Here is an 11,773-nt window from a genome sequence, read left to right as displayed (position 1 = left end):
GTTCTGTGTCTTGGAATGACCAACCGTAATTAGACATTTGAGAAGCCGTGGGGTAGTGACTACGTGACAGACTACCCGGGTGGAATGGTGACGCGGTGTTCTGTAACCTTCCGTACACGGCGTGGGTGTGGTCCTCCAGAACAGGGAAGTCCGAGCTTGCCAAGCGGATTTACAGAAGCAGAAATAGCATGTTAGTGTTTAACCGCGCTTGAGGTTAACCTACAACATTTACAGGCACAGAGAAGAAATAAGGCGAAAATCAAGAAATTTATTGGCAAATGCCAAGCTTGCTCTCACAAGGAATTTGGGAGTAAATTTCCTCTGGACTCCAAGAAATTCCACGTCACCCCCAGGTGTGCAGCAAGGAACACCAGCAGAGACAAGAATCGAACCCTGGACGCAACAGGGTAAAAGCGCTCTCCGCCTAACCTACGCAAGCTCAGTAAACTCGGGCCGGTCCTTCTAGCGGCGTCTACAAACGCGCAGTCACCAACTCCTCAACTGCCAATCGCAAGCCTACGGACTCACACCCTCACCTCCCCCTACTCTGAGTTTGCGCACCCAGAGACTTTAGACATGCGCACTAGCACCTGTGTTCAGCCGTTGAGCCCTGCCACAGCTCGAGGCCCAACGCGCTTGGAACGCACTGCGCAAGCGTGCCGCCGATGCCCCGCCCCCCTCGCGGGTTTGGTCCAATCCTAGCCGAGGCGCCAACAAGCAGGGCGTCCGCGAGCGGCGGAAATGGCGGGGCGGCTGGGGCCTTCGAGTGAGGAGCGGATGGGAGCCTCAGCTGCGGCTGAGAAGGCAGGAGGTAGTGCTGGGCAAGGGCGCAAGGGCGGCCGTGGAGACTGGGCCGGGCATGTGGGGCGGGGACACGCGGCGGCCCTCCCCCTCCCGCCGCGGAGAAAACGCAGGCAGGTGGGTCTCGGCTGTGTGAAGTAACCCCGGGGACACCCTTTCTGTTGGGCCAAGCGGCTGTCTGCGCGCAGCCCCTGAGTGAGCCGCCTTCCTCTGCCCTCGCAGCCACGTCTGGGCGTCCCTGCTGCCCTAGAACAGTTCTCACCGGGGTACATCTTTTCTAAAGCGGGGTCCAGGCCGACTGCGCCCAGCGTCCGCGTTTTTTCTCCGACGCCGACCTGATGAGCTCCCAGCTCCCGGGGCAGGGCTGACGCCACCTGGTCGCGCGGGGCGCTCCTGGAACACTCCCCTCCCTTGGGGGGCCGAGCCTGCCCTCGCTGCCTTCAGACCCACCTACACTGGTGCAGCCTTGGGACCCGGCGCGGCTCCAGGGTGTCCTACAGAGAAATGGCGTGACTAGCGACCCTTAGCGCAAAAGGCTCCTTGGAGCAGAGCGTGACAGCCCGTGACGGCCTTAGCCAAGGATGAAGAGAAAAATGGGACAGATGCGTATATATTTCTCTTTTATTACACACCTCCGATGGCCACGACTGCGCTAAAGGAGCCTTCCAGTGTGGCTCTTTCAGGTCCTTACATAAGCCAGTACATGTAGCTGGTTTAGTTACTTCACCAGTGTCTTAGTTTGCGCTGCTCTAATGGATATACCGTAACCTGGATCGCCTTGTAACCCACAGGACTTTGCGTCTCCTGATTCTAGAGGCTGGAAGTCTAGAACCCAGGCATCGGCAGATACGGTGTCTGGTGAGGACCAGCTCCTGGTCCCAGGCTGCATCCTCACTTGGAGGAAGGGGCGGGGAGTTGTCTGGGGTTTATATTGTAAAGGCGCTGATCCCATTCTCCAGGACTCCGCCATCATGACCTGATCACCTCCCCAAAGCCCCATCTCCTAACACCATCACATCAGACCATAGTATTTCAACATATGTCCTGTGGTTACAACGCAGGAGAGTGTCCTGTACTTTGCTCTTCACACCGGGGAGTTATGGGGTAAGGAAGCATTGTGTCTGCAACTCAGTCTGAAGGTTCAGAAATGTTAGCAAATGGGGGAATCTAAGTGAAGGGCATATAGGAGCTGTGTGTTCTATTTCTGCAACTTTTTAGTAAATTTGACATAAAAACTAAAAAGTGGGAGGCTCATACTACACAAGGCTATTTTGTGCCCTGGATTTTTGCTAATAAGATACTGGTTGCCCCATTCAACAGATAGTTATTGCCAATCTGTGCTTTACCTTATGGCAAACACTGCATATGCAATAGAAAATACAAACAGCGCAGCTCACTTCCTAGTCTGATAATACCTGGGGAATTGCCCAAACAAACTGTAAAAATAAATTTGGAGTCACGTGGGGAAGTTAACTGTAAAAAATATAACCAAATGCAGAAGTGTGATTGGTAAAGGATAAACATCCTCCCTGTCCCAGTCTTACCCTCCAGAGGTAACTACTGTTGAAAATATTTTTGTGATTCTGGCCAGAAATTATCTAGACATGGTATGCATATGTTTGTAGACAGACGGATATATATTTTCCCTTTTTGTAGCCATATAGGATTCTATATATATAATTTTTTATTTTCTTTTAACGTATCTAGTGTCTCTTTCCATGTTTAATACATAATGTATCTACCTCCTTTCCAAAGGCTGCACAGTATTTTGTTCTGGCAGTGAATTATAACTTTTCAGCTGAAGGGTTTTCAAGTTGTTTCCCACTTTTGCCATAACAAATACTGCCTCAGTGTCATTTTTTATTCATACTTTTATTTTTTTTAATTATTTATTTTTTAAATGTTTATTTATTTATATTTTTAGTAGTCTATTGTCAAGTTGGTTTCCATATAACACCCATTGCTCATCCCCACAAGTGCCCCCCTCCATGCCCTTCCCCNAAGTTTGATGTCTTCTTTGCCAATTCTGATGCCTTTTGTTTCCTTTTGTTGTCTGATGGCTGATGCTAGTGCTTCCAGCACTATGTTGAACAACAGTGGTGAGAGTGGACATCCCTGTCGTGTTCCTGATCTCAGAGGGAAAGCTCACAGTTTTTCCCAGTTGAGGATGATGTTGGCCGAGGGCTTCTCATAGGTGGCTTTATGATGTTTAAGTAAGTTCCTTCTATCCCGACTTTCTCAAGGGTCTTTATTAAGAAGGGATGCTGNCTCAGAGCCTGGGGCCTGCTCTGGATTTTGTGTGTGTGTGTCTCTCTGCCCCGTCCCTGCTCGCTGTCTCTCTCTCCCTCTCTCTCTCGCCTAAAAATAAATAAAACATTTAAAAAAAAAAAAAAAGAAGGGATGCTGTATTTTGTCAAATGCTTTTTCTGTATCTGTTGACAGGATCATGTGGTTTTTCTCTTTTTTCTGTTGATGTGATGTATCACATGGATTGATTCGGAAATGTTGAACCAGCCCTGTCACCCAGGAATGAATCCCTCTTGATCTTGGTGGATAATTCTTTTTATGTGCTGTTGGATTCGATTTGCAAGTATCTTGTTGAGGTTTTTTGCATCTGTATTCATCTAGGATATTGGCCTGTAGTTCTCTTTTTTTTTGCTGGATCTCTGTCTGGCTTGAGAATCAAAGTGATGCTGGCTTCATAAAATGAGTCCAGAAGTTTTCCTTCAATTTCTGTTTATTGGAATAGCATGAGAAGAATGGGTATTAATTCTGTTTTAAACGTCTGGTAGAATTCCCCAGGGAAGCCATCTGGCCCAGGGCTCTTATTTGTTGGGAGATTTTGGATAACTGATTCGATTTCCTCTGTAGTTATGGGTCTGTTCAGGTTTTCTGTCTCTTCTCATGTGAATTTGGTAGTGAGTGTGTGTTTAGGAATTTGTCCATTTCTTCTAAGTTGTCCAGTTTGTTGGCATATAATTTTTTATAGTATTCCCTGATAATTGCTTGTATTTCTGAGGGGTTGGTTGTAATCAGTCCATTTTCATTCATGATTTTGTCTATTTGAGTGCTCTCTCTTCTCTTTGAGAAGCCTGGCTAGAGGTTTGTCAATTTTGTTCATTGTTTCAAAAAACCAACTCTTGCTTTCATTGATCTGTTCAACTGTTTCTTTGGTCTCTATATTGTTTATTTCTGCCCTGATTTTTATTATCTCTTCTATTGGGTTTGGGGTGCTCTAGTTCCTTTAGGTGTGCTGTTAGATTTTGCACCTGTGCTTTTTCTAATTTCTTGAAATAGGCCTGGAGTACAATGTGCCTCAGTGTCATTTAACATGCCTTTTGAATACTTAACTCATGCATAAACTCTTAGGATTTATGTCTTTAAAGTGTTGATGTAGTAACTGTCTTCTCAAAGGTCACTTAAGTTTCCAGTCTATCTATATATGAATTTCCCTACATCATCTCACTGGCCGTTGTCAGACTTATTAATCTTTACTGACCAAATAGGTACAATATGTTATTTTCATATCATTAATCATGACTGAGATTGTATATCTTTTCAAATATTTTTTGAACATTTGTAAAATTTTTGCTTAACTATTCCCTCGTTTTCTCCACTCTTCTATAAAAGTGATGGTTTACCTTCTTTATATTGACTCATTCCTTTTTTTTTTTTTTTTTTTTTGAGATTTTGATCTAACTAGGGGCGCCTGGGTGGCTCAGTTGGTTGAGCATCTGACTTTGGCTCGGGTCATGATCTCGCGGTTCGTAGGTTCAAGCCCCGTGTCAGGCTCTGACACGTCCAGCCAGAGCCTGGAGCCTGATTCAGATTCTGTGTCTCCCTCTCTCTCTGACCCTCCCCTGCTCACGCTCTCTCTCTCTAAGAAATAAATAAAACGTTTTTAAAAAGATTTTAATGTAACTAATCTCTACACCCAATGTGGGGCTCAAAATTGCAGCTCTGAGATCAAGAGTAACATGCTCTGTGTGCCAGCCAGGCACCTCTGACTAGTTGCTTTTTAAAAAATTTTTATTATAGAAAAATTTAAGCATATACAAAAGGAAAGAACAAAGTTTAATTACCCCAACGAGCCCATCTTTCCACGCAGTTATCAGCCTTTGGGCAACCTTGTTTTCTTTTTATCCTCACCCACTCACTACCACCTACTCCACTATATCATTTTTGAACCAAGCACAGACATCATAGCATATCATCCATAAATATTTCCATATGTATCTCTAACATAGCTAAAAGATAAGTACTGTACTCTTTTCAGAAAACTAACCACAATAGTATTGTCCTATATGAATAACAGCTACAATAATTTCTGTTTCATCAAATATCCAGTCAATTTTCAAATTTCTCTGATTATGNGAAAGTCGGATGCTTAACCGACTAAGCCACCCAGGCGCCCCATGTCATCAATATTTTTTAAAGTGCATTGTTTGAATCAAGATATAAATACAGTCCATTTTGTGATTGATTTATATGTCTTTTTTATCCCCTTTAGTCTGTAAGGATCTTCCTTTTTTTCATTTCCCATCCAAAATTTGTTAAGAAAACTGTTTTTTTTCCTATAAAGTTCCCAGTCTGGATGTTGCTAGTTGCATCCCCATGTGTCTTGTGCTGCTTTATTTCCCCTAAATTAGTATTTAGGTTAAAAGAATTAAAAGACATTAGTTTGACTTTTTTGGCAAGAATCCTATACTGTATTTTTACATCAAGGGGCTCATAATGTCCAGTTATCTTTATTGTGATGTTAGTACCATTAATAATTGTCTACACCTACTAGTTCATTAAGGGATTAAAAATAAGTGCCTAAGGGCACCTGGGTGGCTCAGTCGGTTAAGCATCTGACTTCAGCTCAGGTCATGATCTCACGGTTTGTGGGTTTGAGCCCCACATCGGGCTCTGTGCTGACAGCTACCTCATAGCTTGGAGCCTACTTCAGATTCTGTATCTCCCTCTCTCTCTGACCCTCCCCTGCTCACGCTGTCTTTCTCTCTCTCTCACTCAGAAATAAATAAAAAAATAAAAATTAAAAAATAAATAAAAATAAGTGCCTATATTGGTTATAAACAAGTGAATATGAAAGTTTTTCTGAGAGGCTTCAGAATAATTGATTATATATAGAATAGCTCTTTTTATTAATGTGCAGATGAGATATCTTATTACATTTTCTTACTATTCTTTATGGGTTTTTTTTTTAACGTTTTATTTATTTCTAGGAGAGAGAGAGACAGCGTGAGCAGGGGAGGGTCAGAGAGAGAGGGAGTCACAGACTGAAATAGGCTCCAGGCTCTGAGCTGTCAGCACAGAGCCCGACGGGGGGCTCGAACCCACGAACCGCGAGATCATGACCTAAGCGAAAGTCGGACGCTTAACCGACTAAGCCACCCAGGCGCCCCTTTATGGGTTTTTTTTTTTTTATAAGATGCTCTAGAAATTTCTAGCTAATTAGCCATCTGCCAGTTACAGTGATTTTTGACTCCTTGTTTCCAGTTATTTTATACCCCTCCTTTCTTTTTGTTTTATTTTTACATCATGAGCTTTGACCCAGTCGTGAATAGTACAGGCAGTGAAAGTTCAGTGGTCCTGGGTTTTATTAAGGGGAAATCTGTGGTATGATTTCACACTTTAGGAAAAGTTGACTGTGAAATGGCCCGACTCCTCGAATTCAGTGTCCACCTCAGGACAAGGAGCAGGAGCACCACTCTGGCTGGAGACCTGAGTCCCCCTCAGTCCCACACCAAAGTTGTTGGACCCTTCCTTGGGCCCTCTCCTTTGGGATTATGAAATGTTTGGTTTTGTCTCCACAGGGCAGGCCAAGTCCTCACAGAAAATTGAAGACTTGATGGAAATGGTGAAGAAATTGCAGAAAGGTCACATGTATTCTCTGTAACTGAGGCACAGCATGAGCTTTGGGATAAGGCAGAAGTGGATTCAGTTCCAGGCCCCACAATTCACAGCCTTGGGGGATTAACTCATTGCCTCTTTCCTACTTTTAAAACTTCTTTGAAGTAAAAATATAGCCCTGTGATTTGAAATTAAAGTATAAGGGGATAGAAGGCAAAACATTTCCCCCACACCTCCTTGCTAGCCACCCATGTGGTCCCCACCACACTCAGTTAAATACAGGTTTTCACCATCACCCCCCCTTCCCTCCACCTTACCTCTGCTACTCTTTGCTTGTTCCCTTGGGCTCTTCTAGCCATGTTCCCACTTCAGGAAAGGCTTTTGCACTGACTACATACTGCCCTACCCAGGAACTGCCCTCCCCTTGCTTTGGGGCCTTCAAGAGGTCTTCCCGTATCTGAAGAGCATGCCCCACTCCTTCACTCTTTAATTCCTTGCCCCTTTATTTTTCTTGACTGCAATTACTACAGCCTGACTCAGTATCTCTATTTATGTTTTCCCTTGTATCCTCTACCCAGAATGAGAGTCCCTGTAGCGCCCCCAACTCCCTCTGCCTGTCCTGTCATCTCCAATCAACCTCCTTTCCTCCCTACAGCGGGAAGCCTAGAGCCCAGGGTTGAGGTCCTGATTAATCGGATTAATGAGGTTCAGCAAGGTGAGCTCAGGGACCAGCTACGTGATTGGAAGGGCCCTTGATTAAAAGATTACTAAGTACATATTTCATGACAGCAGTAGCAGATCATTAGACCAAGGATGGGTTTGCCTAAATACAACTGCTATAGTCACGTGAACCTGGCCCTGCTGCCAACTGAGACCAACCAGAAGGGCTCGGGCTCTGGAAGCCTCATTTCTTGCCCTGTAAAATCTGTCATCCCCACCCTTTGCCAAGTTTGCTTGAAGATAAATGTGAAATGTCATTGGATATTGCACTTACATGTTGTCTGGTATTTTGTTTTGTTTTGTTTTGCTTTGCTTTGCTTTTTGGCACAGCAAAAAAGAAAGCCAGTGAGGAGCTGGGAGAGGCCCGAACTGTTTGGGAGGCCCTGCAGAAGGAAATGGACTCACGTAAGCATGCAGGGGGTCACCCAGAGGTCCCCAGTGTCATGCCTTCTTGAACTTAATATTCTGGACACTTAGCATTCTTGCTGTGGCCAAGGGCTCCTGCCCCCTGTGTGGCATCAGGCCCTACCAATCTCCCACTCTGTACCCTCCAAGCACACCCCCACCTCAGGCCCTTTGCTAGACTATTCTGCCCCAGATACCGCAGGTTCTGCTGCCATACGTCATCATCAGCTCTTAGCTTGAATGTCCCCTTCTTAGAGAAACCGTCCCCAGTCATCCCATCTAAAGACAGCACTTTGTTCCCACCTGATCACATTCCCCTTACGGCTTGATGCATTTCTTCATAGCCCATATCCCAGTTAATATGATGTGTTTTTCTCTTGCGTTCATGGAAAATGCATCGGCAGTCTGCAGGATCCTCAGTCACCCTTTATCAACATCAGGGCCCTTCTGCTGCTTTTAGGGAGTGTGGGCACAAGATGGGAGGGGGCTCAACTCAAGGGGTCCACATTTGGGATTGGGGTACAGTTACACCAAACTGCCTGTGTGACTGTGGGCAGGTATGGTCCCTGAGGGTGCAGTGCATGGTCCCTGATGCCTGAACATGTTACTGTGTTTTCCAGTGAGTGGAGACAAAGTACGCCTGAAAGAGATCTTGAACAAAAAGCAAGGTAATTGTAGCTATTCTGCGTCCAGGCTTTTGCCATTGTCACCCTGCAGAGGCAGTGTGACAGTCTCTCCACAGCAGCTGAATCCTTTTGAAACTTGAATCAGCTTGCATCCCTCCTTTGGCTTCCACCAGACTTGAAGTAAATTACAAAGTCCAATCAGGTGTCCATGCGACCCCACATGATCTGACCCTATTATCTATGCCCAGTCCTGATGCTTTAATGGGTTCTCATGGGGCCCTTGGTTCCTATCCCTGCAGAGACCCTAAGGATCCTCCGGCTCCACTGCCAAGAAAAGGAAAGTGAGGCACAGAGGTAAGAGCTTCCACCTGGGCCTTGCTCTGCCTTCTCCCTTCACTGTGGTGGAGTAGAGAAAGAGGGAAACTCAGTCCTGGACCCACAGCTCTCATTTTCTCCCTTTGTAAAAAGGAGAGGTCAGGTGCATATCTTCCCACCTTGGTCCCAACAGGAGGCAGTAGTGTTAAGGGTACTCTCACTCACTGGGATAATAGTTCATTTGCTAGAATATCAAATTCCTTTAGCTGTTTTTTATTCTGTGCCTTTCGCTCTTCCCGAAATAGGCTCCTTGGCTATCTAGTCATCTGTCCCTTTATTAGACATCAAGCCATTGAGTCTCTCTCTATTCATCTGCTGTCCTTCCATCTATCTCAGTATTCATGAATCCATCTCTCCACTTCCTGAATATTAATTTAGTTTATTTTGTGACCAGAGTCACTGAGCCCTGGCACACCAAGACTGGAACTGTGTGGGGAAATGGGGATGATACTAGTGTGTGTGTGTGCACGCATGCACGCACACACACATAGTTGACCATGTCCATGTTGATCTCCCTGATTTCACAACAGTATTCCCAGGGGGCATGTGCTCATGCCCCCGCCTTAAGTTATTAGAGAAGGACGTCAATCTAGAAGGCTACAACTCACCCCTATAGGAGGCAGAAGCCCCACCCAGCCCCATCTGGGGGAGACATTCAGAGAACATGACTGAGGGCGGTCTTGCATCTTCGCAGAAAGCAGACCATCCTGCAGGACTGCAAGGAGCGAATTTCTGCCCTGAACTCCCAGATCGAGGAAGAGAAGAACAAACAGAGGCAACTGAGGTAAAGCCCAGTGCCCAAGGCCAGGTGGGGGATGAGGGGGCAGTGTGCAGGGATGGGTTGTAGGTGCAGGTAATATCAGGAATGGTGGTTAGAAGAGGAGCTGGCTGACCTGAGGCTTGGAAAGTCAAGGTGGGGAAGGTGCTTCCTATAAAGCAAAGAACATAGGCAAACTTCCCAAGGTCTGTACATGAAGACCCCTGGCCTGGGCCAGGCTGGGGAGGGGTGCCTCAGCCCCTGGTCCCTCATCTTGTGTGGCCGGCCCCCAGGTTGGATTTTGAGGAACAGCTGGAGGATCTGATGGGCCAGCACAAGGACCTCTGGGAGTTCCACGTGAGTCACTCAAAGCCATTCCTCCCACCTTCCACATCTTCCCTGACCATCCCAAGGCCAAAACTGAAGGTCACACTGCTGGCCTCCTTCCCCTCACCTGCTTTTGAGCCAGCCCTGGTAGCCTAACATCAAAATGGTCAGCTCAGTGCCTTATCACCACCCTCACTGCCACCCAGTGCCATCCTCTTCATTGATCCTGCCTGCCCATCCCTGCTGCCTCCCCAGGGCCCTGCAGTGGCCAGGAGGAGCCCTGATGAACCAAGGAAAGGTTATCCATAAAGATCCATGGATGTGTTTGCAGCCATGACTGGCACAGGACAGACAGTGGGGAATGAAGCAGACTGCTCTTTGCCGCCTGGGGATCCTAAATGCCAAATAAAAGGGGCAGAGAGAATAAATGTTGGGATAGACAGGTTCAGTGAGGAGGCCACGTAAAGGGAAGAGGAGCTGCAATGCAGGGCTAGTAAATGATTCTCCATGGAACATTTCTGATTTGTAATGTTTTGGGGATCCCCAGTAGTAAATACTTGCCTCAGACCTGATTTCAAAGCTTGCAAAATTCCTGAACGTTAACCACCTCATGAGCCTCTCAAGGACAGCATCACAGGTATCTGGGGTGAGACAGTTCCAGGTGGAGAGGATGACCAGTACAAAGTCCCTGAAGCTGGAACATGCATTGTGTGCTCAGAGGGCCAGCGTAGTAGGAAGTGAGGCATGCTGAGTAAAGACCAGATCCAGGTAGGCTTCTCTGAAGTGCAGGGGAGGAGGCCAAAACACATGGACAGGCCTCTTTTCTACCTACTCAGAGGCCAGAGCAGATGGCCCAGGAGATTGGTGCCCTGGACAGCAGCAAGGAGCAATTGCTCAAGGAAGGTGAGGCCTGGAGAATGGGGAGGCCCTGATTTGCCCTGTGCTGCCCTGCTCATCTGTCCCTTCCTGCTGCAGAAAAGCTCATGGAGGCAAAGCTGGAGGATGTGAAGCATCGTCTGTGTTCCCAGTTTGGGGCTGATGGTTGCTCAACCATTGCTGAGGGGCTCTTTCTCCGCAGCCAAGAGGCAGCAGCTGCAGTGTAAGACAAGATGACAGGGACAGGGAATGAGGTGGAGGGAGGGAGATGCCAGTGCTAATAGCACTCGCCTCCTCAGACATCTGTTTGACGAGGAGAACAGGAAGGCCCAGGAGCTCCTGGAGACTGCTGCCCAGCGCCATGAGCAGCTGCAGCAGAGGTGCCAGCAGCTGCAACAAAAAAGGCAGAGGTGGGTGTGGAGGCCCTCCCCCAAGTCCCCTAGGGGAAGGTGGCTAAGGGCATCTCCCTTTTCAGCCTGTCTCCTGTTCTCTTCACACACTCTTATCCTTTCTCCTCCCCACACTCCTACCCTGCCCCTCTCTGTCCAGGCTTAAGGAAGAGCTGGAAAAGCTTGGGGTGCAGATACCTGCTCAAGCCCAAAGCAAACAAGAGGAAGGGGCTGGCCCAGGAGAACTTGTGAGCCCTGGAATTGGGTGGCAGGGAGCAGAAATAGCTCATGAAGGGAGCTGGGTGCAGGAAGGCAAAAAATGGGATCCACAGAGTCCTCAGAGGATGGTCTTTGGAGTAGGGTGCCCCCACAGAGCACAAAGAAGACGAGAGTGCAGAGGCTGGCAGTGTGGAGTGGGAAGAGGCAGGTCCTAGTGAGGGTGTGGGCACAAGGATATATGGAGATTTCCCTCCTCAGACTCTGACCTCCCGCAGGCCAATCTCAAGCTCCTAGGAGTCAGCAAGGAGAAAGACCCAGAGCTGCCCACCAAGCAAGGCCGTATGCCCTCCTAGGCAAGGACTCTCCTTGCCCTGCAGCATATTCCATGAACTTCAGGAAATAAAGGCACTATTTCAGTACAA

The 11,773-nt window shown here is 47.2% G+C and overlaps 1 protein-coding gene across 2 annotated transcripts; it reads left to right on the top strand.

Annotated features, from left to right (window-relative positions):
• Positions 1 to 710: 710 nt before the first annotated feature.
• Positions 711 to 11,773, top strand: SYCE1 (synaptonemal complex central element protein 1). 2 transcript variants are annotated; one of them, XM_077762908.1, is made up of 13 exons: positions 711 to 811; positions 6,621 to 6,683; positions 7,313 to 7,372; positions 7,708 to 7,782; positions 8,403 to 8,450; positions 8,708 to 8,762; positions 9,478 to 9,567; positions 9,834 to 9,897; positions 10,704 to 10,770; positions 10,843 to 10,966; positions 11,043 to 11,153; positions 11,293 to 11,380; positions 11,627 to 11,773. In XM_077762908.1, the coding sequence occupies exons 1-13, from the start codon at positions 742 to 744 to the stop codon at positions 11,702 to 11,704; spliced, it is 993 nt and encodes a 330-aa protein (XP_077619034.1). In that variant the 5' UTR covers positions 711 to 741; the 3' UTR covers positions 11,705 to 11,773. The 2 variants fall into 2 exon arrangements, with proteins under 2 accessions (XP_077619034.1, XP_077619035.1); XM_077762909.1 differs by lacking the exon at positions 711 to 811 and adding an exon at positions 1,886 to 1,905.

Source organism: Crocuta crocuta, unplaced genomic scaffold (assembly GCF_008692635.1).
Source record: "Crocuta crocuta isolate KB4526 unplaced genomic scaffold, BGI_CrCroc_1.0 scaffold466, whole genome shotgun sequence".
Classification (NCBI taxonomy): domain Eukaryota; kingdom Metazoa; phylum Chordata; class Mammalia; order Carnivora; family Hyaenidae; genus Crocuta; species Crocuta crocuta.
This window is presented reverse-complemented; position numbering and strand designations above follow the sequence as displayed.

Bases quoted from the DNA above. Each gene is read 5' to 3' on its own strand.
- SYCE1 (XM_077762908.1), top strand. From the start codon at position 742: ATGGCGGGGCGGCTGGGGCCTTCGAGTGAGGAGCGGATGGGAGCCTCA. The intron at 9,898-10,703 runs GTGAGTCACTCA...CTACCTACTCAG, and splicing joins AGGACCTCTGGGAGTTCCAC to AGGCCAGAGCAGATGGCCCA. The intron at 10,967-11,042 runs GTAAGACAAGAT...TCGCCTCCTCAG, and splicing joins CAAGAGGCAGCAGCTGCAGT to ACATCTGTTTGACGAGGAGA.